General features: G+C 40.5%; 1 protein-coding gene across 2 annotated transcripts; it reads left to right on the forward strand.

Moving 5' to 3' along the window:
• The first annotated feature begins 14,639 nt into the window (after positions 1-14,639).
• LOC148849413 (Zinc-binding alcohol dehydrogenase family protein) lies at positions 14,640-24,653 on the forward strand. 2 transcript variants are annotated; one of them, XM_088951986.1, is made up of 10 exons: positions 14,730-15,096; positions 15,188-15,324; positions 15,415-15,461; positions 20,335-20,660; positions 20,755-20,837; positions 20,927-21,002; positions 22,430-22,494; positions 23,393-23,488; positions 23,704-23,868; positions 24,421-24,653. In XM_088951986.1, exons 1-10 carry the CDS (start codon positions 15,039-15,041, stop codon positions 24,535-24,537), a joined length of 1,170 nt encoding a protein of 389 aa, XP_088808112.1. In that variant the 5' UTR covers positions 14,730-15,038; the 3' UTR covers positions 24,538-24,653. The 2 variants fall into 2 exon arrangements, with proteins under 2 accessions (XP_088808113.1, XP_088808112.1); XM_088951987.1 differs by lacking the exon at positions 23,393-23,488 and having other exon boundaries at positions 14,640-15,096.
• The last annotated feature ends 1,615 nt before the right edge of the window (positions 24,654-26,268 follow it).

The raw sequence follows: 26,268 nt of genomic DNA on the forward strand, positions 1-26,268 counted from the left end.
AAGGAGGAATAGAAAGAAGAGGAGCCTTAGGAAAGAGAAGTTGATGTGGGGTTTTATACTCTAACCAACGAGAGGGCATACGGTTTATAAGGTAAGTGGAACAAAGAATAGCTTCAAGCCAAAAACGTTTGGGAACATTCATATGAAGAAGTAAACCCTGAACCACTTCAAGGAGATGTTGGTTCTTTCGTTCGGCCACACCATTTTGTTGTGGCGTGTGGGCACAAGAGCTACGGTGAAGGGAACCACGCGAAGCAAAAAACTCCGTGAGGTCACTATGAAAAAATTCTTTTGCATTGTCTAATTGAAAATTTTGAAATTGAGTGAGGACCATCCGCTGAAAATCTTGAATGATTTTTGGTACTTCTTCCCTGGTTCGCATCGGGTATACCCAAGTATATCTAGAATAATCATCAATGAGGGTAATGAAATACTTGTAGTCACTCTCAGATGGTAAAGTAACAGGGCTCCATACATCAGAATGAACAATGTGAAAAGGAGATTCGGATTTACTATTTCTTTGAAAAAAATAAGTTCTACAGTGTTTACTTAACTGACACGTTTGACAAGAAAAATCAGAAACAGACATTGACTTAAACAGTTCTGGGAATACAACTTTCAAAGACTCAAAAAACAAATGACCAAGATGACAATGCCATAAATAGACTTTCTTCTTACAGGACTAACTCATAGACTCTGTAACATGAAGACCAACCTTATTCTCCAACATGTAAAGTCCATCAACCATATGTCCCCTACCAACCATCCTTCCCGAGGCCAGATCCTGAATCACACAATGAGAAGGGAAAAAAATCACTGAGCAATTCAAGGAATTAATAACACTACTAACAGAGAACAAATTAATGAGAAATTTTGGAACATGAATGACATCAAAAAGGGTAAGACCAAGAGGAAGAGAGAGAGTTCCTTGACCAGCTATGGAAGTGTATGATCCATCGGCTAGTCTCACCTTGTCTCTTCTAGAAAGAGGGTGATAGGTTTGAAAGTAAGAGGACGTACTAGTCATGTGTTTTGACGCTCCAGAATCAATGATCCATGGAGTGTCAGGGGTGTGAGAAGCAACATGGAAAGCTGTGGCAGGGTTACCTGATGTAGATGCAAATGAGGTTGAGGGAGGAGCATCCATCTGACGAATCGCTCTACCATGGAGCTCTAAATGGTCATGGAAGGAATTCATAATATCCTCCCTCGGGTCAGATCCAGTGAGATGTGTCTGAGTCATAGTAGAAATGGGGGGCTGATTCTCCCGAGTAACCATGTTGGCCATGTGATGTTTCTTTGTACCTTGCTGTCCGGACCTCTTATTCACCTCTGAACCTTGCTTCTTAGTCAGATCTTGAGCCCATTTTGGTTTCCCATGAAGATCCCAACAGGTATCTTTGGTGTGTCGGGGTTTCTGGCAATGAGTGCACCACAATTTGTCCTTATCTTCTGTTTTTTCTGGAGATCTCCTTTCTTGGAAGAAGATCCCACACCAGTAGAGACACCCCCTTTTGCTACCAACACAACTGCATCCCCACCAGGGCTGTTCATCAAATTTCTTCTGCTTTCTTCAGATTGTACAAGAGCATAGACTTCCTGAACTGATGGGAGATCCTTAGAGCTGAGAATCTGAACACTGATAGTTTCATACATAGGATTCAGACCATGTAAGAAGGCAAACACCCTTTGTTGGGAGACAAGTTGCTTGTACATTTTGGCATCCTCATCACGCTTCCAATCCACACTCTGGTAATGATCCAACTCCTTCCAGACAGAGGTCAAGTCAGAGTAATAAATTGATAAACACCTCTCCCCCTGTCTATAAGTAGATGATGTTGCCTGCAGTTGATAAATTTTGGCATAGTGTCGCAATTCTGAATATGTAGATTTTGCTTGTTCCCAGATTTCATTTGCAGTTTCAGCCCACATGAAATTCTTCCTTATTTGAGGTTGCATAGAGACCAAGAGCCAAGACATAACCATACTATTCTCCTGATTCCATCTATCATATTCAGCATTCCTAGAGGATGGCTCTTTGATCCTCCCATTAATATAGCCTACCTTCCCCCTTGCAGTGATGTATAATTTGATCCCTCTTGACCACTCTAGGTAATTTAAACCATCAAGAGGGACAACAGCCATAGGAAAGGATAGGTCACCCCCACCCATTCCATTCAGCATTGAGGAAACTCCAGATGTGGCTGAATCTTCACTGCCCATGATATCGGAATAAAAATGAAACAGTAACCAAATGAGTACTGCCGTACAAGGCTATTGCAGAAACAGGTCCTTCTGACCTACGGTTTCATTGGGAGCAAAGTCTGAACACTGCTGTTGCAGTACTGGAACAGGTTCTTCTGACCTACGGTTTCATTGAGAGCAAAGTCTGAACATTGTTGTTGCAGTACAGGAACAGGTCTGTATGACCTACGATTTTGTAGGAATCAAAAAGAAACACTGCAGTTGCAGTACATCACTAGGTCTGAATGACCTACAATTGAACAGAAGTCATATGACCTCCCAACAGAATGAAAAAAAGAGGGTGAAGTTTACCACACACCTAATCAGTAGGCCTGATAGCCAACCAGTCAATGAGATCAATAGGGTAGTCGAACAATCAATCAATAAGATTAATACAATATCAGCTTCAGGGCATCAATAGTCCATAATACCAAAAAAAAAATCAGCTGAATACAACTGCTTTGTTAAGGAATACAGTCAATCAACAGTCCATCAATCGGCTGAACAGTCAATCAGTAGGGCAGCCGAACAATAGATGACCAGTACCTCTTTTAACTTCAGATGATAGTCTCACTGTAAACCAGAACTCCCTCTACGAACCTCAAATGATAGCCTCTCTACAGTCGAGTAGACAAAGGGTACAACTTTTGGGCTGGAAGATGAAAAGTCTTTGTAACTTCTGGGTCGAACTGAGTACACCAGATTAGCAGTTCGATAGAGACAGCTCTGGGAGTTGAAAAGTCTCTATAACTTCTGGGTCGAACTGAATACAACAGCTTAGCATTTCGAGGGATGCAGCTCTGGGAGATGGAAAGACCATCTGCACGACATTGAGCAGCAGGTTTGCTTGACACCACCCTTCAGGCCTGGACGACTTGCTCTGATACCATGTTGAGCAAGAGCAAGAGAAGAGAGGAGAGGAGAGGAAAGAAGAGAGGAGAGTCGAGTGGACTGAAAACCCTCCAGAATACGGGGGGCGAGTGTAAGAGATATTATTTATACTGGCCCAGTCGTACAATATAAAAATGGGAGAAATTACAACAGTACCCTTGCGGTACTAAACCTAAGTACACAAAACAACTATCAACAAGATCTAACCCAAAGAAGTTCTGAGACACCATGAGCCATGGATCTATACTCAACCTCTGCACTTGACCTTGCCACAACCGCTTGCTTCTTACTCTTCTAGGAGATCAAGTTTCCACCTACAAAGGTAGATACTCCTGATGTAGACCTCCTGTCATCTAAGCATCCTGCCCAGTCTGCATCTGTATAGGATTCTAGCTTCTGATTCTCATGATTTGAGAAAAGAATGCCTCTTCCAGGGTGTTTTTTCAGATATGCAAGTATTCTCTCATAGCTTCCCAGTGCTAAACCCGAGGTGCATGCATGTACTAACTCACAACACTGACAGCATAAGAAATATTTGGTCGTGTCATACACAAATACAGCAGTCGGCCCACCATTCTTTGATATCTCCCCACATCCTTAACCAACTCACCATCCACACCATTAATTCAGTGATTTGGATCAATAGGAGTGTCTGTTGGTTGGTCCCCAGCTTCCCAGTCTCCCATAGTAGGTCAAGTACATACTTTCTCTGTGACATGAAGATCCCATGCTTGGATCTTGCAACTTCAATCCCCAAGAAGTATTTGAGCTCACCAAGATCTTTGATCTCAAATTCTTGCTGCAATGATTTTTTGATATCATCAATCTCCTCCAAATGAAGATCCCATGCTTGGATCTTGCAACTTCAATCCCCAAGAAGTATTTGAGCTCACCAAGATCTTTGATCTCAAATTCTTGCTGCAATGATTTTTTGATATCATCAATCTCCTCCAAATCATTTCCTGTCACCACTATATCATCTACATACACAATCAGAATTGACACCAGAGCATCTCTCCTCTTCACAAAGAGGGTGTGAACAGACTGTATTTGTGTGTATACAAAATGGATGAGTGCCCCTCTGAACCTGTCAAACCAAGCCCTAGGTGATTGTTTCAATCCATACAGAGATTTTCTGAGTTTGCACACCTTTCCTTTACCAACTATTGAGCAAGAGAAGAAGGAGAAGAAGAAAGGAGGAAGGAAAGAAGGAAGAAGAAGAAGAAGAAGAAGAAGAGGCAACTGAGTTGAGGCCTCAAAAGTTCTGCTTCAGTCGAGTGAAGCATTGTATTTATACTATACTGGCCGTACAACACAATAGGACTGTAAAATTACAAAAATACCCCTACGGGTACTAAACATGTGTATAGTACATATAATACACCTGTCAACACTCCCCCTCAAGTTAGGGCATAGATATCAATCATGCCCAACTTGTCACAGAGACCTTGGTGTCCGGAATGATTTAGCCCTTTTGTAAAGATGTCTGCTAGTTGGTCTTCAGAGCTGATGTATGGAGTTCATACTTCGCCTGTGATGATTTTCTCTCTGATAAAGTGCTTGTCAACTTCAATGTGCTTTATTCTATCATGTAGTACCGGGTTGGCAGCGATACTTATAGCTGCCTTGTTGTCACAGAGCAAAGTCATGGGTTTACCAACTGGAAAACCCAACTCTCCCAATAAATTCCTTATCCACATACCTTCGTCTACTCCGTGTGCCATTGCACGGTACTCAGCTTCAGCACTTGACCTAGCTACCACGGTTTGCTTCTTACTCCTCCAAGTAACAAGGTTCCCTCCTACAAAGGTGCAGTAACCACTAGTAGACCTTTTGTCACTTTGAGATTCAGCCCAATCTGCATCTGTGTAAATTTCAACTCTCAAATGTCCATGTTTCTGGAATAATAAGCCAGCACCCGGGAGCTTCTTAAGATACCACAGTATTCTCTCTGCTGCTTCAAGATGAGTGGACCTAGGTGCATGCATGAACTGGCTAAGGACACCAACAGCATATGCTATGTCTGGACGGGTCATAGAGAGGTACAACAGTCATAGAGAAGGATAGGTCACTGTTCCCACTCATTCCATTCAGCATTGTGGAGATTCCGGATGTAGCTGAATCTTCACTATTCATGATTCTAGGTTTAGAAGTACACAAAACGAAAGGCACACTGCCTTACAGAGCTGCTACAGTTCACAACTAGGCACTTGCAGATTTTTGGTTTCACAGGGAACCAAGCACAAACACTGCAGCAGCAGTACTAGGTTGTATGACCTACACTGTGTAGGAGTCCACTGAACAATATAGAACTGCACTTGCAGTGTAACCAGGTCTGAATGACCTACAGTTTTACAACTTTAATACAGCTTCTCAGCTGAAAAAAAACTCAGTAGGAACAGCAATATGAGTGGTGGTTCATCACACCTAATCGGCTGATATCCACTTTCCGGGGCAGCCGAACAGTCACTTAGGGTCTAGGGTTCATCAACAGTCCCTTAGAGAGCAGAATAGAGCAACACACAATCGGAGGAAGGGGGACAGTCCCTACTCAGATTTTGGGACATCAACAGTCATACAAGAAGAGAACCATAAACAAAAAACATCAGTTCAGTACCTAGGTCACCCGAACTGTGAATAGGCAGTACAGTCAAGGACTCAAACTTCTCTTCAAATCAGAACCTTCCTTCGTACATATGGGATGGTTTTCTACAGTCTTCTTAGCCGAGCAACTCCAGTTACCAGCACCTAAGGTTGAAGGATGAAGGAAGAAGAAGAAAAAACTTGTAGCAGAACCCTTTTCTGTGCTAGGAAGTTGAACAGTCAGCTTTCTTGTAGCAAAACCCTACTCGGTAGTGGAGACTAGCAGTAGCACTAGAGAATACTTCCTCTTCCTTGTCTTCGAGCATCAGGACTAAGCTTCTACGCAGCAGTGGAGAGAGACTTCGGCTGGTTGTTTTCCAGGCCTGGACGGTCCTGCTTTGATACCATGTTGAGCAGGAGAAGAAGGAGAAGAAGAAAGGAGGAAGGAAGAAGAAGAAGAAGAGGCAACTGAGTTGAGGCCTCAAAAGTTCTGCTTCAGTCGAGTGAAGCATTGTATTTATACTATACTGGCCGTACAACACAATAGCATTGTAAAATTACAAAAATACCCCTGCAGGTACTAAACCTATGTACAGTACATATAATACTCCTGTCAACACCAACATTTTCATAAAAGCCTATTGGAATGTCCATATATGCCTCCTCATGTAAATCACCATTGAGGAAGGCATTTTTGACATCAAGTTGGAACAAGGGCCATGAATAGGTGGCTACTAGAGATAAAAGGATACGAACTAAACTCATCTTAGCTATTGGTGCAATGGTTCCCAGATAGTCAACACCATAGGTCTGAGTGTACCCTTTTGCTACCAACCTTGCCTTGTACCTCTCTATCTTGCCATCGGCCCTATACTTCACTGTGAATACCCATCTACATCCGACTGTCTCCTTGTTTGGGAGAAGATAAACTATTTCCCAAGTTTGGTTTTTAACCAAAGCATCCATCTCATCTTGCATGACTGTTTTCCACTCAAGTTTGGAGAGAGCCTCAGTAACATTCCTGGGTATAGACACAGAATCCAGGGAAGAAAGAAAAGCATGGCAGGAGGGTGATAAGGCACTGTAGGAAAGACGGTGTGAAATGCAATGGGTTGTACACTTTCTCTTCCCCTTACGAAGTGCAATGGGAAGATCAAGGTCAGTGGGATCAGTTGCAACAATGGTGTTAGGGGCAGGAAAATATCATCAGAAAACATAACATGCCCAGGCTCAAGAGGAATACCTAGAACTGTATCTGCCGAATCTGGAATTTCAAAAGGACTGATAGAGAGTGGTGTGGGTTGAGGATGTGTGGAGTCAACCATCATCTGCCGGCATTGATATTTCTATGAGGCTGCTCATAGTGACTCAGGTAATGAAACTGGAGGTGCAGGTGCTGGCTGAACTGATGGAGGCACCAAAGAAACAGGAAGAGGAACAGATTGTAAGTTCTCCTCCCCAAAACTCTCCCCATAAGGAGAACCACTCGAGAAGAAGGTGGATTCAAAGAAGGTAACATCCATAGTGACAAATCTGCTCCTCAACACTAGGTCATAACAGCAATACCCCTTTTGGTTCTGAGCATACCCAAGAAAAACACATTTCTTGGCCTTAGAATCCAATTTCTTGCGATGAGGGCCAAGAATATGAACAAAGGAAACACAACCAAAAACCCTCAGAGGTATATGAAATACCTACCCATCTAGAAAAAGAAGACTAAATGGCACCTTAAACCCCAAAGTCCATGAAGGAACACGGTTAATCAAACGCACGGCTGTAAGAACTGCATCTCACCAGAACTGCACATAAACTGAAGCACACACCATAAGACTCCTTGCCACCTCCACAATGTGTCTATTTTTCCTCTCAACAACTCCATTCTGTTGCGGTGTATATGCACAACTGCTTTGATGAATTACACCATGTTCTAAGAGATACGTGGCCAGGTCCTTCTCAAAGTACTCTCTGTCATTATCTGATCTTAAAGCCTTAGTTCTCACTCCAAACTGTGTAAGAACCATTTGGTGGAGCTGTCGTACCAAGTTAGGAACCTCATCATGTGATATCATCAAATATATCCAAGAATATTGTGTATAATCATCCACAAACAAGAGAAAGTAACGGAATCCTCCCATGGAAGGGATATGATATAGCCCCCATACATCAGTGTGAACAATATTAAAAGAAAAAGTACTCCTTTTATTACTTGGTTTAAAAGATTGTCTACAATGCTTTCCTAACTGACAACTCTCATACTCCAAAGTAGATAACTGAACAGGCTCAAGCAAAAGTGGCTCATTTAATGCTCCACCTGTCAAAGCCTGGGCATAGGACCTGCCCCTATCTGTGTCTTTAACTTGTCTTGCACACTCAAGGCATTTCCCTACAATCTCACCTTTTGCATTCTTCCTTCCAAGACTTCCCAAAACTGTGTAAACCTCAACTAATTTCAAATCCGCCAATCCCTGATTTCCACGTAAGTATTCTTCTTCCTCCTCCTCTTCCTTCTCCCTTCTAGACTTCCTTCATAGTGAAGCTTCAATGGAAGAGAGAAGCCAAGCTGAGTAAACACAGTTATCAGAGAAATTTTCAATCTTCCTAGGGATTTCTTCTGGTTTAACTCCACTCAATCTAATGGCTGCTGATCTAAGGTCTAGCAGGAATACCCCAACCAGTTTTGCCTTACATAGAGAAGTAGTGGACTCAAAAACCTCCTTCTTCCACAGATGGAACGGCAAGCCAGCAATCCTCACTGTGACTCCATCTACCACTGCCAAGTCCTTTGAGTTTGAACCAGGGGACCAATTCATGACTGTAGCATTTCCTTCAGTTGTCTGCACATTCAAAGCACTGATTTCGACTTCATCCTCCAATAAGTCAATCAATGCTTTACACTCTTCAAATGGATCAAGATAGGGCCCTTCAGTTTTAAATTTTTACTCAAGTCTACAGCTATTTTCCCCCAATCCCTTGGTTCCTTTTTCATTACTGCTATTAGCTTCTTTCCCCAATCTGCCTTCTCCTCTCTAAAGGCTAATTTTCTAGCACCCAAAGCACTCACCAGCAAACCTATTTCTCCCTATTCTTTTGCAAAGAAAGAAGCCTCCATTTCAACTAAGGACTGTTTCGAGCCTCTCTCTTCACTCTTCAAGTTCAGGAACTCCTGCATTAGACTATTAATCTCTGCCCAGATTAATCCTTTTCTTCCTTCAGGAATGCAGATAAACTGTCTTTTCTTTTCTCCAAAGAACTCCATCACTACCAAAAACCTGCCTTTGATATTACACTTTCTCTCAGATAAATATTTACTCCTTTCATCTTCCTTCGAACTTTTCCAATCTATCTTTCTGCTAGTAGAAAGAGCTCCCTCTACAAATCGTTGAAGCCATTCAACCACATCAGTCCCTACCAGTAGAATCATGGCCTTCTTCAATTCCCTCACCTTCAGAGTGACCTTTCCTTGCATCTAGTTCTTTCGAAAAATAAATTCTTTGCTTTGGCCTTCAAAGACCTCCTCCATGTTGACTACTGTTCAAAGACCTCCTCCATGTTGACTACTGTTCAAAAACCTCCTCCATCTCCTTCCTTTTTGACCAGATATCACTCCACCAAAGGATCTTCACCCAATTTCAAGCTGAAACTCAAGTTTTTTAATCCGATAATGCCAAAAAATATTTTCATAATGATCTCACAGAGTTCTTTGTTTCGCGTGAATCACTTCACCGTAGCTCATGTGCCCGAACACCACAACAAAATGGTGTTGCTGAAAGAAAGAACCGACACCTTCTTGAAGTGGCCCAAGGGTTACTAATTCATATGAATGTCCCAAAACGCTTTTGGATTGAGGTTGTCCTTTATGCTACTTATCTCATTAATCGTATGCCCTCTCGCTGGTTAGAGTGCATAGCCCCACATCAGCTTCTTTTTCCTAAGATTCCTCTTCTTTCTATTCCTCCTCGTGTGTTTGGTTGTCGTTGTTTTGTTCAAAACTTGTGTCACCCACCGGTGGAAAATTGGATCCTTGTGCTATTCCTTGCATCTTCTTGCAGTACTCCACCACTCAAAAGGGATGTCGAGGCTTTGATCCTGTCTCTCGAAACTATTATGTTTCTATGGATGTCTCTTTCTTTGAGAGTGAGCCTTTCTTCCCTGTTTCTCCTCAAGGGGAGTTCAGGAATTAGGAAAAACCGGTTCAGCTCACTCCTCTTCCTGATCCTCCTCCCTTTCGTGTTTTATTTCGTCATCACAAAGGCCAGCCATGTTCAAGAGTTGTGGAGCACCTAACAGTTGTACAGCCTGTACCACCAATGCCATCAAACTCTCTGTGGGTGGATCCTACCCAACCAAGTACCTTGGTTCCCATTGATATTCCTGACCCTATTGCTATTGATACCTCTATTGTTGATGACCTTGATCTTCCTATTGCTCACCAGAAAGGTGTTAGGTCTTGCACCATTAAACATCCCATTTCCCATTTTGTTTCCTATGAGAACATTTCACCTTCCTTTCGGGCCTTTCTTCCTTCCATTGACAATGTTCCTATTCCTAAGAATGTGGCAAAAGCTCTATTGGTGCCTGAATGGAGAGATGTTGTGAAAGAAGAAATTAATGCTTTGCATAAAAATGGCACATGGGAATTGGTAGATCTTCTTGAGGGGAAGGAACCAGTTGGGTGTAAATGGGTTTTCACAGAAAAACATAGGGTTGGTGGCACAATGGAGCGGTATAAAGCTCGTTTAGTGGAAAAAGGGTTTATAGAAGTGTATAGAGTGGATTATGCAGAAACTTTTGCACTTGTTGCAAAGATGAACTCCATTAGAGTCATTTTCTCTTCAGCTGCTAATCTTGATTGGGACCTTCATCAAGTAGATAACAAGAATGCTTTTCTAAATGGTGACCTTGAAGAAGAAGTTTACATGGTACAACCCCTTGGTTTCCAAGCTCATGGTAATGAATAAAAAGTGTGCAAGTTAAAAAAATCATTATATGGCCTGAAACAATCACTGAGAGCCTGGTTCAGCAAGTTTCATGTAGTTGTTCAGCAAAGAAGATACAAGCAATGTCAATCTGGTCACACGTTATTTGTGAAAAGAGGGGAAGGAAAAATTGCAGCCTTGATCGTATATGTTGATGATATGGTTATCACTTGTGATTGGAAAGATGAATTTCAAAAGTTGAAGAGATTTCTTGCTACTCAGTTTGAGGTGAAAGATCTAGGTCCTTAAGGTACTTCCTTGGAATTGAAGTTGCCCGCTCACAAAAAGGTATCTTCATTTCCCAGAGAAAGTATGTCCTAGATCTGCTTTAGGATACAGGAAAATTGGGAGTGAAACCTGTTGATTCTCCTATTTATCCTAATAACAAATTAGGTGACTGCCAAGGTGAATTCATCAAGGATGTGAAACAATTTTAGAGGCTTGTAAGAAGATTGTTATATCTTTATATGACCCGACCAGACATTGCTTATGTAGTGAGAGTTCTTAGCCAATTCATGCAAGCCCCTAAGATCACCCACCTTGAAGCATTTGAAAGAGTTCTCAGATATCTTAAGAAGTTTCCAGGTGCAGGTTTATTGTTCCAAAAGCACGAGCATTTGAAAGTTGAAGTGTATACCGATGCAAATTGGGCAGGATCCCAAAGTGATAGGAAGTCCACCAGCGTCCACTGTACCTTTGTGGGAGGGAACCTAGTCACCTAGAGAAGCAAAAAGCAGAATGTGGTGGCTAGGTCTAGTGCGGAAGCTAAATATAGGGCAATGTCTCATGAAGTGGCTGAAATTATGTGGCTAAAAAATTTGTTGAGTGAGTTGGGATTTACAGTTGATGAACCTATGATCCTATACTATGATAACAAAGCAGCCATAAACATTGCTGCTAATCCAATGCTGCATGATAGAACTAAACACATTGAAGTCAACAAACATTTTATCAGAGAAAAGGTTGTCAAAGGGGAAATGTGTATCCCCTATGTCAGTTTTGAAGACCAACTTGCAGACATCTTCACAAAAGGGTTACATCACTTGCAGCACCATTATTTATGTGACAAGTTGGGCATGATTGACAACTATGTCCCAACTTGAGGGGGGAGTGTTAAAAGTCTGTTAACATTTTAAGTTTAGTACCATAGGGGTACTATTGTACTTTCTCCCTCTTTTATTTTGTTTTATGTCACCCTAGTATAAATACAAAAAGCTAGCGCCGCCAGCTTGACTTTTGGCTCTCAATCTCTTTTCTCTCCTTTCTCTTCTCTCTTCCTTTCTTCTTCTCTTCTAAATAACGAAAACCTTTCCTTAAAAAATTAGTCATTAATTCTCAACTGGAACATCAATTGCATTTGCTACTTTCTCCTTGAATAATTAAACTAGTACCTGAAAATGCCCAAGATCAAGGCCCAAGGATATGAAATGGTCATCATCCAGCCTCATTTTGTAAATTTGTTTATGTATATGACAAAGCCATAAAACTGAAAAAAGTTCAAGAGCATGTATGCATGTTAAATACATCTTTTGATAGGTAATTACATGGGCGGTATATGAAGTTTACAAGGAGTTCTACATTTAGATATGAACATTCTGTAGTTCTATATGTTGAGCAGTGTGATTGCAAAATAGATAATGTAGTAATCATTGCCTTAATCTGAAATTATGAAAAAATATAGGCAGATAAGGTTAGGGAAACATTGCATTCTTGTCCACATGAAATGTGTTATCTGTGAGTCCAGAGTCTTGATAATTGAGTTCAACAGTTGAACCTGAACCTTCATCAATAACTTCATTCATACTGGAACCTTCAACAGGATTTTCACTCGCCATTCTACTGAAGCAAACAGAATTTAAGAACACAACAAATCTTAACAAGAAAAACTGCACAGAAGAGGTACAATTATTCCCAAGCCAAGAACATTACCATTACAAGCTAAAGCTAAATTCGCAGAACATATTTAATTCTGAAAGCAAAAACACTTAGGTTGAATATCAAAACTATAATCTGATTTTCCCCTTTTTTCCCTTTTCTATATATCAATCCCAGCCTTTACAAGAACACAGCCATAAAATTCAGCTCTAAAGTTTCCATCTAATATGCACCCTTTTTACTGCTAATATCTCCCTTATTTCTTTTGAGAAGTTGGCTAGATACCAAGAGCTGCTTCCTGTGACTCAATCCATCTAGTGACTTTTACTCAGTCCCATTCAAAAGCACAAGAAAGAGTCAACCCCAACTTTGCAATTTGAACCCCACAAGAAGAGCACTCACTTCTGCTTACAAGGAATGCATGTAGCCAAAAGCACTGCGAAAAGCCCAAAAGATGCTACCATCAGCCCTAACCCAGGTTTCAAAATGAACTACTATCAAACAGTAGCAGAATCTCCTTGAAATTGGGAGGGGGAAGGTCCTGATATCTGGAAGGGATCCCAGGTGCCAAGAGAAGGGTTTGTGTGAGACTTAGTTTCATGCCATCTGCTATGACACCATTTAGTTCATCAGTGGCCAACATCCATGAACTGGGGAGAAATAAAACCCGGGCTCTCAAGGCCTCAAAGGATGACATTGAAAGACCTGCATGTTCCTTTCTTTCCATATGCCCAAAAAGACCACATGGCTAATCACCTTCCCAGTTCCAATACTGATTGCCCCTTGATCTCAACCCATGCCCCTTCTATTGTCTTAACATGTCACCCAATAACTACACACTGGAAGAGGAGATAAGTGATTTAGTCCCTTTCCTTGGGGTATAATGTGCAAAACTGTGGGAAGATAGAGTGAGGCCTTTAGTGTGTAGTAGGATAAATTCTTAGTCCTTTCACAAATAGATTTCCAGAGAAAGAAGCAAACTCTAAGTGAAACAGTACAAAACCAAAGCTCTTTCTCTGAGAAAAAAAGAAAAAAAAAGTAGATATGGGGTTAGTAATGATAAGAGTGGAAGAATGGCTTAGTTGAGAACAGGCCACAGGAGGTAGGGGACGATAAACAATTATCAGGAATATCCAAAGAAAAAAAGGCATCCTTAAGGGCCTTCAAAGATATCTTCTAAGATTAAAGTTCCAATTAGGCCTTGTAATCTCTTTTGTTAGTTATGTTAACCTTTGAAAAGTTAAACCATGCTACCCTGTTGAGATGTGGAGTACGTCAATAATGTGACGCATAGAATTCCTAAATCCAAATATTCACCAAGTTTTATTGCAGGAAAGTATAATGCAGGAGATGTCCTATCTCCTATTGGTCGCTGAAAGAGTTCATATAGAATACGTATAAACTGAACAACAATTCGGTATCTTCTCAAGTAATTGGACCACCTAAAGGCTGTGTTTGATTTGAAGGAAAAAGTATGGAAAAGAAGGGAAAGGTAGGAAAACTTTTACAAACCTTGTATAAGTTTCCCTACCTTTCCCTTCCTTTCCCTATCTTTTCCTTCAAACCAAACATAGCCAAAAGGAAGAAAAAAACCAACTAGGACTAAACAACGAATCAAACTGTTTTGACCTGTACAGTCCGTGTTCATCAGAAGTGCTCAATACGCCACAACATTAGTAGCTCTTATCCAAGGCAATTAACCAACTAACCATTTGGCTTCAATCCAAGAAGCTCCAATAGCCTCCTTAAAGATGACCTTAAACGCCATTAATAAGCCCTACGAAAGATCAGAAGGATTGTCATTTGTCAACCTGCTCTTTTTGAATGCATATTCAGAAATCCATGATTATAAAACCAGCCTAAGAACCAAAAATGAAAAGATATCATAGGGCACAGAAAAAAAAAATGAAAAACAAAAAGGAAGGCATCAAAAGAGCTTAGGATCAAGAAGCATAAACCACTAATTAAAACAAGAAGACTAAAAACTAAGAAAAAGAGAGAGAAAATGTAAAAGAAGATGAATAATGGAAAACACCGTACCTTTTGTTATTGAACTCAGAAATCAAAGAAGAAAAATCTAAAATTTCGAGCCAATAGGTAGTTGCTGGAAAGAACTTAGATGCGAATCCTGAAAAGTACTTTTCGTCTCTGTATCGAACTATCGATTTGCTTAGGATTAACGAATGCTGAAACTTTTCCAAATTCAAAGGATCATCAATGCGTGATATTCATGTTTAACATTTTACAGGCATGGATGCCACGTATAACAGTTACAGCATTTATATGGCCGGTCATCGTCTACGGTACTAGTAATGTCGGACTCATCTTGATTGGTCCAGTACTGTCCGGATAAATGAAGGATTCAGATTTCAGACTCGTGTATATCTTAGATCTAAACTCAGCCTCATTGTATGCTTCTGCCCCTTCTTCCTTCGGGCACTGAGAGAGAGAGAGAGAGAGAGAGAGGGTATGGAGGAGGAGCAGCTACCTAAAACTGGAACTAGAGGAAGGCCCATTCGATGCAGAGGTACTCCAAAAGTCATAGTTTTGTCTCTGCATTTAGCCTGCATTGTTTTGGGAGATCTTCTTATACTGAAGTCTGTAAAAAAAATATGCAGCTGCGATTGCTAGAGAGGCAGGGGTTCCTCTAACCATAGAGGAGGTGGTGGTGGCTCCGCCAAAAGCTCATGAAGTTCGGATTAAGATCATCTGCACCTCTCTTTGCCAGAGCGATATCACCTACTGGAAAATGAAAGTAAATTCTTAACAATTTTCTTCTTAAAATTGATCTAATTTTTTAGTTTTAGTTTTTTTCCAATTATTAGTCCCTTTTCTCTTATTATAGGATCCACCAGCAGTATTTCCAAGAATACTCGGTCACGAAGCTATTGGGTAAGTTCAACTCTTCTCCGTCTTCTTCTTCACCAGTCTCAGACTCAGATGGATTTATACCAAAACGTTTTTTTCGCAGTAAAAATAGCAAAAAAGTTAACAAAAATATTTTGGCCTGAAATAATTTCCACCCATTTTAGGTGAGAAGCAAACGGGGCCTTGGTTGCAAGTTGCAACAGGAGCCAAAGACGGCGTTTTAGGGTTTGAACCCGCCGAGGAATCTGGTTTTTCAATTTGCTGGTTGCTATCGTAACTTAACCCAGCATTCAGCAACCCCTAATCCATCTATAGCTGGTACTAGCATCTAATTTGGGCTTATGGTCGCGAAGACAGATAATTCCAACCCCCTTTCTCATTCTCTCTCTTCGCGCCAACCCTATCGGCTTCTCTTTGCTTAAATCTGTCTCCTTTCCTATCCAGTATCTCCCGGTAGCTTTATTTCTCCTCCTTACCTCTGGTCTCTCTTTCTCTCTCCACCAATTTTATTTCTTCATCCCTACCAAAAAAAAAAAAAAGAATTAAATCTCTTCAGGCTTTTCGTTGCTTCTATAGTTCTATGGCATCGACAACTCTACCAAATTTTCACTTGTAGGTAGATCATTTGAGTTTTAATCTTTTTTGGGTAGAATGGTAGATCATTTAAAGACACCCAGATCATCCGCCTCAGTTGCTTGTTTTGGATTTTTTTCTTCTCAATAAATTCAAGAAAATTGGCTCGAAAAACATTCGAACGGCCGTGTTAGGAACCAATGTCGGTTTTGGGAAGATGGTGCTGGTGTTTTTTGGGAAAACGTTTTTTTTCTTTTTTTTAGACAATTAAACGTATGGTTGCTGCTATATCGTCATTTTTCAACGTCATATCAACGTAATACCATAGCTAGCAAGCAAAAATAAGACACACACACACACAACAGAGATGTTTTCTGGTACCGTGGTCTAAGAAAACGTTTTTTGAAAAAAACACATAACCAAATAGTAAACGTGAAAAAACGGATTTCAAATGTGACACTAATATCACTGTTGTGTGTGTGTGTCTTATCAACGTAATACTATAGCTAGCAAGCAAAAATAAGACACACACACACAACAGAGATGTTTTCTGGTACCGTGGTCTAAGAAAACGTTTTTTGAAAAAACACATAACCAAATAGTAAACGTGAAAAAACGGATTTCAAATGTGACACTAATATCACATCATTTTTCAGGAAAACGGCATTGGTTTCAAATATTGGCTTAATCGCTTTTTACCCGTGTTTAGAAAATTAGACCAGATCGATCAATTGAACCCATTGAACAATGACCCGGGCTTCTAAGTGGTTCAATCATACCCAAAAACCAGATTGGATAAAAATTTGGCAAAAATTGCCAACCTGGTCAGTCAAACCAGAAAACCAGTGACCAGTCCTGGTTTTAGAAAATCAGTCAGTTTTTTAAATTTTTTTAAACACATGAATGTAGAGGCCATAACATTGCACTCAAATATTTGATTGGGATAATTTTTTTCTTTTTTTTTTTAATTTTATGTATTCGCAAAGGAGTTTAAGACACCTTGCCCCACTATTTTTGTCAAAAAATGCAATTTTTAGCATTAAATCTTAATATATTGACCCCAATTGATCATCAAACCCGTGGACCTTTCCTTTTTCTGAGTTGATGCCTGGTCTGATTCTATAAACGTTGAATTTAACGATGAATGACAAAGCCGAAAACCCACCCATCAGGTGATTGTAACTTTTTTTCTATTTTGTCTTGATGGGGCTACACAAAGGGAAAGGTATACCCATCCCCTAAACACTCCCCAACCCTGGTGGCAACGGGATTTGATCCGAGTTCTCTCCAACCCTAGTGCTAGTCAAGCTTGAGCTATTGATCTGTGCAATCAACTCGGATCTCTTCAGAAAAATAACACCACCATGTCTTTTTATCTCCAACATCTTTGCCTCCTTGGAAGAGTCATCGCCTTCCATTTATTTCTCATTTTCATACTTGCTGTCAGCTGTTAGAATTAATTGCTACAGATATTTAGGGACCTTCCCCTGTAGCTTCTATCCATGGTTTTCATTATTTTATTTCTTTCATTGATTGTTTTAGTCAATATTTATGTATCTTTCCCCTTCATCGCAAGTCTGATGCTTCGTCCATCTTCATCGAATTTCAAAAATGTGTTGAACGCCAACTTAACACTAAAATTGTCACGCTACAATTGGACTGTACTGCTGAACTGAAATATTTTTCTCCTTACCTCAAACAAATTGGCATTTGTCAACAGTTTAGCTGCCCTCACATGCAAGCCCAAAATGGCCTTATTGAATGCTGCCATCGTCATATAATCAAACGCGGCCTTGCTATTCTCACTCATGCATCTGTTCCCAAGTCTTATTGGTTGGGAAGCCTTCACTAGAGTGGTGTTTCTTATTAATAGAACTCCCACTAAAGTTCTCAACTGGCACTGTCCTCTTGAAGTTCTCTATGCTAAGCACCCAGATTACACCATGCTCAAAGTCTTTGGCTGTGAACGCTTCCCTCACCTTCATCCATATGCAAAGCACAAGCTCGATTATCAATCTATGCCGTGTGTATTTCTTGGCTACTGTTCCCAAGTCTTACTGGACGTGTCTATATCTCTCGTGATGTTCCCTTCAACGAAGCCCCCTTTCCGTTTGCTGCTACATCCACCACACAACCTGTGGCATCTCCTGTTTCTCTTGCTATTGGTGCACCATCGGTTGTTCCGATCGCTTCGCAACCACTGTGGTGCTCTCATTCTCCCACAGTCGCTGTGCTTCCTTCTCCTCCACCTGCACCAGCACCACCAGTTACTACTGTCTCTGATGTACCGCCGGTACCGGTGTCTCACCATCCCATGATCACTCAATCAAAGTCTGGCATCTCCAAGCCTAGTCAGAAGCGACTCGACAGTCACTATGCGCATGCTAGTTCCCAGCATCCGCTCTCAGTCTCTCCATGTGAACCCTCCTCCTTCGCTTAGGCTAACACTGATCCTCGTTGGCGTTCTGCCATGTCTGATGAAATCAATGCATTAACGTGCAATGGCACTTGCGTTCTCACTCCCCGCCACCCAACAAACACGTTATTGGGTGTTTCGCCTCAAACGCAAGCCTGACAGTTCCATTGATCGGTTCAAAGCCCGCCTGGTTGCTAAAGGATATGATCAACGTCCTGGAAAAGATTTCTTTGAAACCTTCAGTCCTCTTGTAAAACCAACCACAGTTTGCATCGTTCTTGCTATTGCTGTTGCTCAAAATTGGCCATTGCACCAGCTTGACGTTCAGAACGCTTTTCTGACACTTCTCTCTTCATTAAGCACACGACTGATTATACTATCTTCGTTCTAGTATATGTCGATAACATATAATTACCGGCTCCTCTTCCTCTCACATTCAGTCTATAATCCATGATATGAGTCATCATTTTTCTATCAAGGACCTTGGTCCTCTCAGTTATTTTCTAGGTGTTGAGGCTATCTGTACATCCTCCAACTTATTTCTTTTGCAAAGAAAATGCATTACTAATCTTCTTACCAAAACGCAGCTCGATGGCATCAAAATGGTTTCCACCCCGGCTCAAGTCGGCACTAGTCTTTCCAAAAATCATGGGGAACCATTCTTTGATGGAGAACTATATCTCTGTACTGTTGGCGCCCTCCAATATCTCTCCTTCACTCGTCCGGACATTTCTTACTCTGTCTCCAAGGTGTGTCAATTCATGCATGCTCCCTCTACAGTTCACTGGACTGCAGTCAAACGCATTCTTCACTATCTCAAGCAAACTGTCGACTTTGGTCCCTGCATTGTTCCCTCCAACATCTCTCAACTTCATGCCTTTGCTGCTGCCGATTGGGCTGGTTGCCCCGATGACAGGAAGTTTCATAGTGGATTTTGCATCTACCTAGGGGACAATCTCATCTCTTGGTCCTCTAAGAAGCAACCTACAGTCTCTCGTACGGAAGCCGAATATGGCAGTATCGCCACTGCTACTTCCAAGCTGCTATGGGTGAAGTCTCTTCTCTTAGAATTGGGCCACTTATCTCGCTGCCAATCCTGTACTTCACTCCAAAGCCAAGCACATCGAAATTAATGTTCATTTTGTTTGTGAACATGTTGCTCAGAAGAACCTTCGTGTACACTATATCTCTTCCAAAGATCAGGTTGTTGATGCCCTTACTAAGCCACTAAGCAGTACGCGTTTTGGCATCCTGCCCATTCTCTTCTCTTCTTATCCTATCTCCTCTCCTAACTTCTCTCCTGTATAAGTGTATTTATATCCTAACTACATGTGTACATATTCATGTATATAAATGAATTGAATTTGCCAAGTCTGATACATGTTTCTTGTAATTTTGTTTTAAGAAACAATCTATTTTCAAACAAGATTGTCTGCAACAAGAAAAACAATTCACGTTGTAGAATGCCCCTAAATTTAAAGTTTTAGATAAAAATATCAATTTATTCATCAACTCAAAAACACTTCAAAACATTTCTAAGTAGAAAAACCTACCTAGCCGGTGTCCAGGAGAGGCATGAAGCATATATGTTATAAATTGCGAGCTTGAGCTGAGACAAGACTCTGTCCAGGATGGTCCAACCCTGGAGTATGTGAGGGCCTGAAAAGATTGAATCGGGCTATGGACGGATTAAGCCAGCTCAAAAATCTGCAATCTACCACCTAAGCTTTTGTCCTTTTCACGTTTCACCTTGAAGCCTTGAGTTAACGACAGCCATCCACATTTATAGTTGTGAAGACCAACGATGAATTAAGCCACCCGTAATCCTTGGACTTCACTTTCACTCATGTAACCATGAATTTCTTGCGTGATTTTGTAATGATCCTCTGGGTGTGCTTGTCTTAATAGGGTCGTGGAAAGTGTTGGGGAGAACGTAAAGGAGGTAAAGGAAGGTGATGTGGTGATCCCAACATTCATAGCCGATTGCCAAGAGTGTGAGCACTGCAAGTCCCCAAAGAGCAACAAATGTGCAAAGCTCCCTTTCAAGGTGTCTCCTTGGATGCCCAGAGATGGAACAACCAGATTCACAGACTCCAAAGGAGAAGTTATTTACCACTTCATAAATGTGTCCAGTTTTAGCGAGTACACTGTGATAGACATTGCCCATGTAACCAAGGTCGACCCTTCAGTTCCTCCAAACAAGGCTTGTCTACTCAGTTGCGGGATTTCAACAGGTCATCGATGATCCTTGCATGTTATTGAATTATGCATAGATGTCTGAGCACTCATCTCATGGAGGATTAAAGAGTGTGTGGTTTACAATGCCAGGAGTAGGAGCTGCTCTGAAAACTGCCAAGGTGGAAGCAGGTTCCACTGTCGCTATATTTGGGCTAGGAGCCATAGGTTTGGCGGTAAGATCATCCTCTGCTTACATTTTCAGCTTTGCTTGTTCGAAAGGAGGACTCAAGCACAACAAAGCAATAATTTGGTAATGTTACAGGTTGCAGAGGGGGCACGACTTTGTGGAGCTAGTAGAATTGTTGGTGTGGATGTGAACCCGAACAAATTCGAGATTGGTAACCATATGCTACATTTTGTTTTAAATTGTTATTTCTATTATCTACTTGTTTGCTTATAATTATAGTATAAATAATACAATGATAGAGGAGGTGCACCCCATGTTTATATATTGGTCAGGAGTCACGAAAAAGGACTCATTATAGACAAGTAAAGAAAAGAAAATGAAATTTATACAAAATGAAGAGCACAAACTAATAAACACCCATTGCCTTGAAAATATTATCAACATCGAAGCCTGCAAATTCTTTGGAAATAGAGGCCCAAAAAAGGAGTTGCCCTACCATTTTAATAATTAGTATTTCCACCAAGCCTCTCAAAGTTACAATGATATTTCTTTTAAGATATACTCTAGCATACCACACAAAGGACCAGATTCCAAGAGTATGTGTTCCCATAACTTGCCATGCCCAATCCAGATAATGTAAGAGCCTTGGATTCACCATATGAAATGATGCCATGCCTTCAGCATATGATGTAACAAATGATCCATCCATTCACTTTGGATGTTGCAAGGGAATGACTTATTACCATTGGAAATATTCTCTTATGGAGAATAGGTGATATACAGATAGAATCTTTACAAGCACTAAAAGGGCAGCCCAGTGCATGAGGCTCCCGCCAATGTGGGATCTGGGGTTGGACAGATATACGCAGTTTTACCCCTGCAGATACACAGAGAGGCTATTTCCAAGATTTGAACCTTGTTCACCCAGGTTGCAATGGAGCAACCCAACCGTTGTGCCAAGGCCTACCCTCCCCAGATTTTTCTATGACTGCCATCCACATATACAAGATTCCTTAGATGGTACACCAAAGCTTCACAATCTCCGTGTGAAAGAGTATGCAAATAAGTGCTAAAAAGGGACTTACTCATGAATTATCTATCCCGATTTCTACCTCCTCAATACTTTAATCTTCTAATCCCTTGCTTATGAACACCTTTTACCTTTTATTTATTTGGTTTCATTTATTTATTTTCTGGGAGGAGATGTAACAGGGAATATTATACAAGAGATGCATCCATATTCACCATCCAATCAGTCTTCCACTATAAAAATATGGTGATCAAAAGACCCATCAACCCACCCAGCCCCCTGTTTCTTCTCATAGAATCAGAGCACTCCGGGCTGCGCATCTATCCACCTGCTGGTAATTAATCCAAAAGGACCAGAACAGCTTGTTCTATCATCATCATCAATAAACCAGTCAACCAGATCTTTTATTGGCAACTTGGTTTAAAATTTTGAATGTTAATGAAGTTCAGGTTAAGCATCTCCAGATCCCACCTGAATCTGATATATTGCTACCTATCATGGTGGTCAATAAATGCATATTATGAAAAGTGCATATCGGGACTTTATCAAAATAAGTGCATATCAGAAAAATTATTGTGCTTAACTTATTGGTAATAATTTTCATGCAGGGAAGAAATTTGGAGTCACGGACTTCATCAACCCAAAAGAATGTGGGAGTAGACACATCAGTGAGGTTTTTGCTCTGAACTCAAAATTATTGGGTGTTTGGTAGCCACATGGAATGATTCATCTTAGTTTAACTTTATTTTGTAGCATTTGAAGAGATAAACTCGTTATAATAAATGCAGTCTTTATTGTGATCTTAAGTGGGAAATAGAAGGACGGATTTTATTACTTTGGTTTTGATTTTGCACAAGCAATATGAACAAAATTACTTGGACCTTATAATGTGTTGGCACTTCATTGTGGTCCCTTCAAGCTGGTTCAGACTTCAGACTAGCACATTAGCTAAGCAAGTAAGCATCCAAGATTTAAGAAATAGGTATGATGCACTATTATATAACCAGCTCTAAGCTAGCTCAGCTTCTCCTCAAAATGAAACCAATAAATTAATCATTACTCAGCTATATTGCATAATGTTTCTCATTAGACCAATTAATGGTCAAAGCTTTCATTACATTACTCAGCTATCTGGTCGCCTTGGGTTTGATGTTGCAGGGGTTTGTTTTAGTGGAGGAAGGTTTATTTCTTGAATGTTAGCTGGGTTGACAGTTTCTGATACGTAATTAGAGTGATAAGTTCAAATGTGTGTATATTTTGGGTTCTTTGATGCTTAGTTTAGGTGCCTATTGTATTTTTTATTGGCTGCTGGAAGTTTATTGGAAGGTTTCAAGGGAATGTTGGGCATTGGGGTTGTTTCTGATATTTTCGGTGATTTCTTATCACCTATCTTATATCCTCTTTCTTTTCTTAATAAGTTTTCTTTTTTATTTATTACCAAAAAAAATCTCAAAGGCGGTTGAGCTATCTGATTTAATTTTTGGAAGCCTGTATTATGGTTATACTTCTTCAATATCAAATAACCAAAATTGTGTGATGATCCTTTCATTCTGGATTGTTTTATTGAGTAGGTAATTTTAGACATGACAGATGGTGGAGCGGACTATTGCTTTGAATGTGTTGGCTTGGCATCATTGGTACATGAAGCATTTGCTTGCTGTCGAATGGTCTCTCCAACACTTATGACCTCTATGCCTTCTCTTGCATCATAGCTTTAGCTTGCACTCTGTCATTCTCTCTCTCTCTCTCTCTCTCTCTCATGGGGATGTGTCTATGTATCTCAAAAGGAAACATGTGATCCTTCAAGATGATTAAATATTTATTTTACTTTGAATGTTAAGTCATGGCTTAATAGCGAAAGGGCTTCTTGCTTTACATGCAGGGTTGGGGAAAGACCATTGTATTGGGCGTGGACAAACCTGGTACTCGGCTAAGCATAAGCTCTTATGAGATACTTCATCATGGAAAATGCATCATGGGTTCCTTATTTGGAGATATCAAAGCCAAATCCGATATTCCTCTACTCCTAAATCGTTATATGGATAAGGTGAGTCTCTTTTTTTTGCATAATAATTTGGCTTTGCCTGGGGGTTAATACTTGTATTGGCAAATAGTGATAGTCTTTGTATAAAGCAAGGAGACTTTAAAAAGAATACCTCTTCCTTATCCCAACTATATGGGGTTGGCCACATCTTCCCTTCATGAATAGCAAAACAGTAGGAAGATAAGGCCAAAAAGAATGCTAGAGTTCCCAATTAAGGGTCACAAGGAAGAAAGAAGAATGGATGCTGAACTATGGTCATGAAGTAACAATGAAGTTGCAATCCTGCCTCACAAGAAATATGAACCTAGGAATGTTGATTATCTTACTCAACCTTCATCCATCATCCATTTTTGCACTTGCTGATGTTAGCATCAGTCCATAGAGATGATCATTACACTTAATTGTCTCATTGTTTTAAGGCTGCACTCAGAATGAATATGGTCAAATTGTTCCAAAGGGGAAGAAATTCGGCAATTTTATTCAGGAGTGCTAGAAATGACAATTTTAGTTAAACTAGAATGTCTTTCATAACCATTTTCACTGGTTTGATTCCAGGAGCTAGAATTGGACAAATTTGTCACACATGAGGTGCATTTCGAAGACATTAACACAGCATTTGATTTACTTATCCACGGTAAGAGCATCAGATCTGTAATTTGGATGGACAAGTGAGTTCCCCATTGTAATCTTTCTTAACTTCGATCAATTAATAAAAGGGATAATAATGATGATAATAAAGCTGTTGGATATATAATAATTAATAATATGAGAATTTTGTTAGAGCTTCATATATTTGCATTCTATTAGCTTGTTAACTCCACGTTTAGTCTCATATTTAGAGTACAAATAAACATTGATAATTGCTTTTGGGTTTCAAATAAATATTGATCATCAAAATTATTGAATTCTTTTCCTTGTGTTGATTTTTTAATATCCTTTCTCTTTACGGGATAACACCAGAAAATATGGTATGAAAGATTTAAGAATAGGGCTCTATGTCCGCATCCAAAAAATGAATTTTTGGCTAAAGGGTACAAGCGAGGAATATAGCAAAAATGTGTAGAGCCATTGGTCTATGAAGGAGGGAGAGACCCAAAGAGTTTTTCAATTAAGAAGAAGAAGCGTTGGGTCGGGTTCAGATGTTGGAAAGGGAAATCATGAGGTTCTTGTACATTGTTCTCCACAGACGGACTGGCTTTCAAGTTCGATCGGCAGTGGCGACCGAAAAGGAGACGCCAGTCTGGCCTCTCTCTCTCCTTTTCCTTCTTATTCCCCTTCATTCTCTCTCCCCTGTTTCCCCACCACCGCTAGCATCGCACCCCTCCACCTTCACCCTTCTCTCTCTCTTCTTCTTCTCCTTGGTTCTCTCTTCCCTACCGATCTATTTCATCTCCCTTTAACATTGTTCTCTGAGTGGTGATCGGTCAAATGCTTGGAAACGAAGTGGGGTGGTCCATGTGAGATCCGATCAGAGTAGGGGATGAAGAGAATGAAGGGGTTTTACTTCATTTATTACAAGAAGCCCAAAAAAGGCTAACGTGGCATTTACAAAGAAACAACTAAGACATATCCATAAGTGAATCCATAACCAATTAACGATGGAAGTTCATCGCAGAAGAAGCTCATCGCTGGAGTAAAGTTGATTGCAACTTGCGTCAACAAATCTATATCGGCCAACTAATTTAGTAAAGATATCTGCAGGCTGAGCTGATATAAGTAGATGAGCAGTAGTTATAGCTTTGTATTAAAGGTGTTCTCATATGAAGTGGCAATCTATTTCAAGTTAGAGCATGTGGAGTGCTGCCTTGTTGTCACAGTTAGACCTGTTTATGAGTCAGGCCGGGCTTTCACTCTATATTAATAGATTTTTCTAAAGCCTGAGCCCGAGCCTAGCCCGACCATCGGGCTTACAACTTGGGCCCGAGCCTGGCCTTCATAAAAAGCTCGAAGCCCAGACCTAGGCTCGAGCTCGAAATTTAGCCCATACTGTTACTACTACTGAAGCGGCTGAATAGAGAGAGAAATTATAAAGAAAAGAATAAAAAATGTATATATTAAATTATAAATATTATATTATTTATATATTTTATATAATATATAAAATACATATTATATATTTTATAAAATATATAATGTTGAGTCGGCTCGGGCCGGGCTTTTTTGACAAATCCCAAGCCCGGCCCGAAACACAATCGGGCTTACTGTGTTAGGCCCGAGGTTAGGCTCGCGGGCCTAATTACATGAACAAGCCCGATCAGGGTGCAAGCCGGGCCATTAGGCTACCCGGCCCATGAACAGGTCTAGTCATAGTATAACTGGATCGGTTGTGAATGAGAGAGACCAAGATCAGAGAATATTTGCTTCAGCCATAATAGTTCGCTGGTGGCAAATGCCATTGCGCAG

The sequence above is a fragment of the Nelumbo lutea genome, chromosome 6 (genome assembly GCF_056320005.1).
Source record: "Nelumbo lutea isolate HS-2025 chromosome 6, American lotus-T2T, whole genome shotgun sequence".
Lineage (NCBI taxonomy): Eukaryota > Viridiplantae > Streptophyta > Magnoliopsida > Proteales > Nelumbonaceae > Nelumbo > Nelumbo lutea.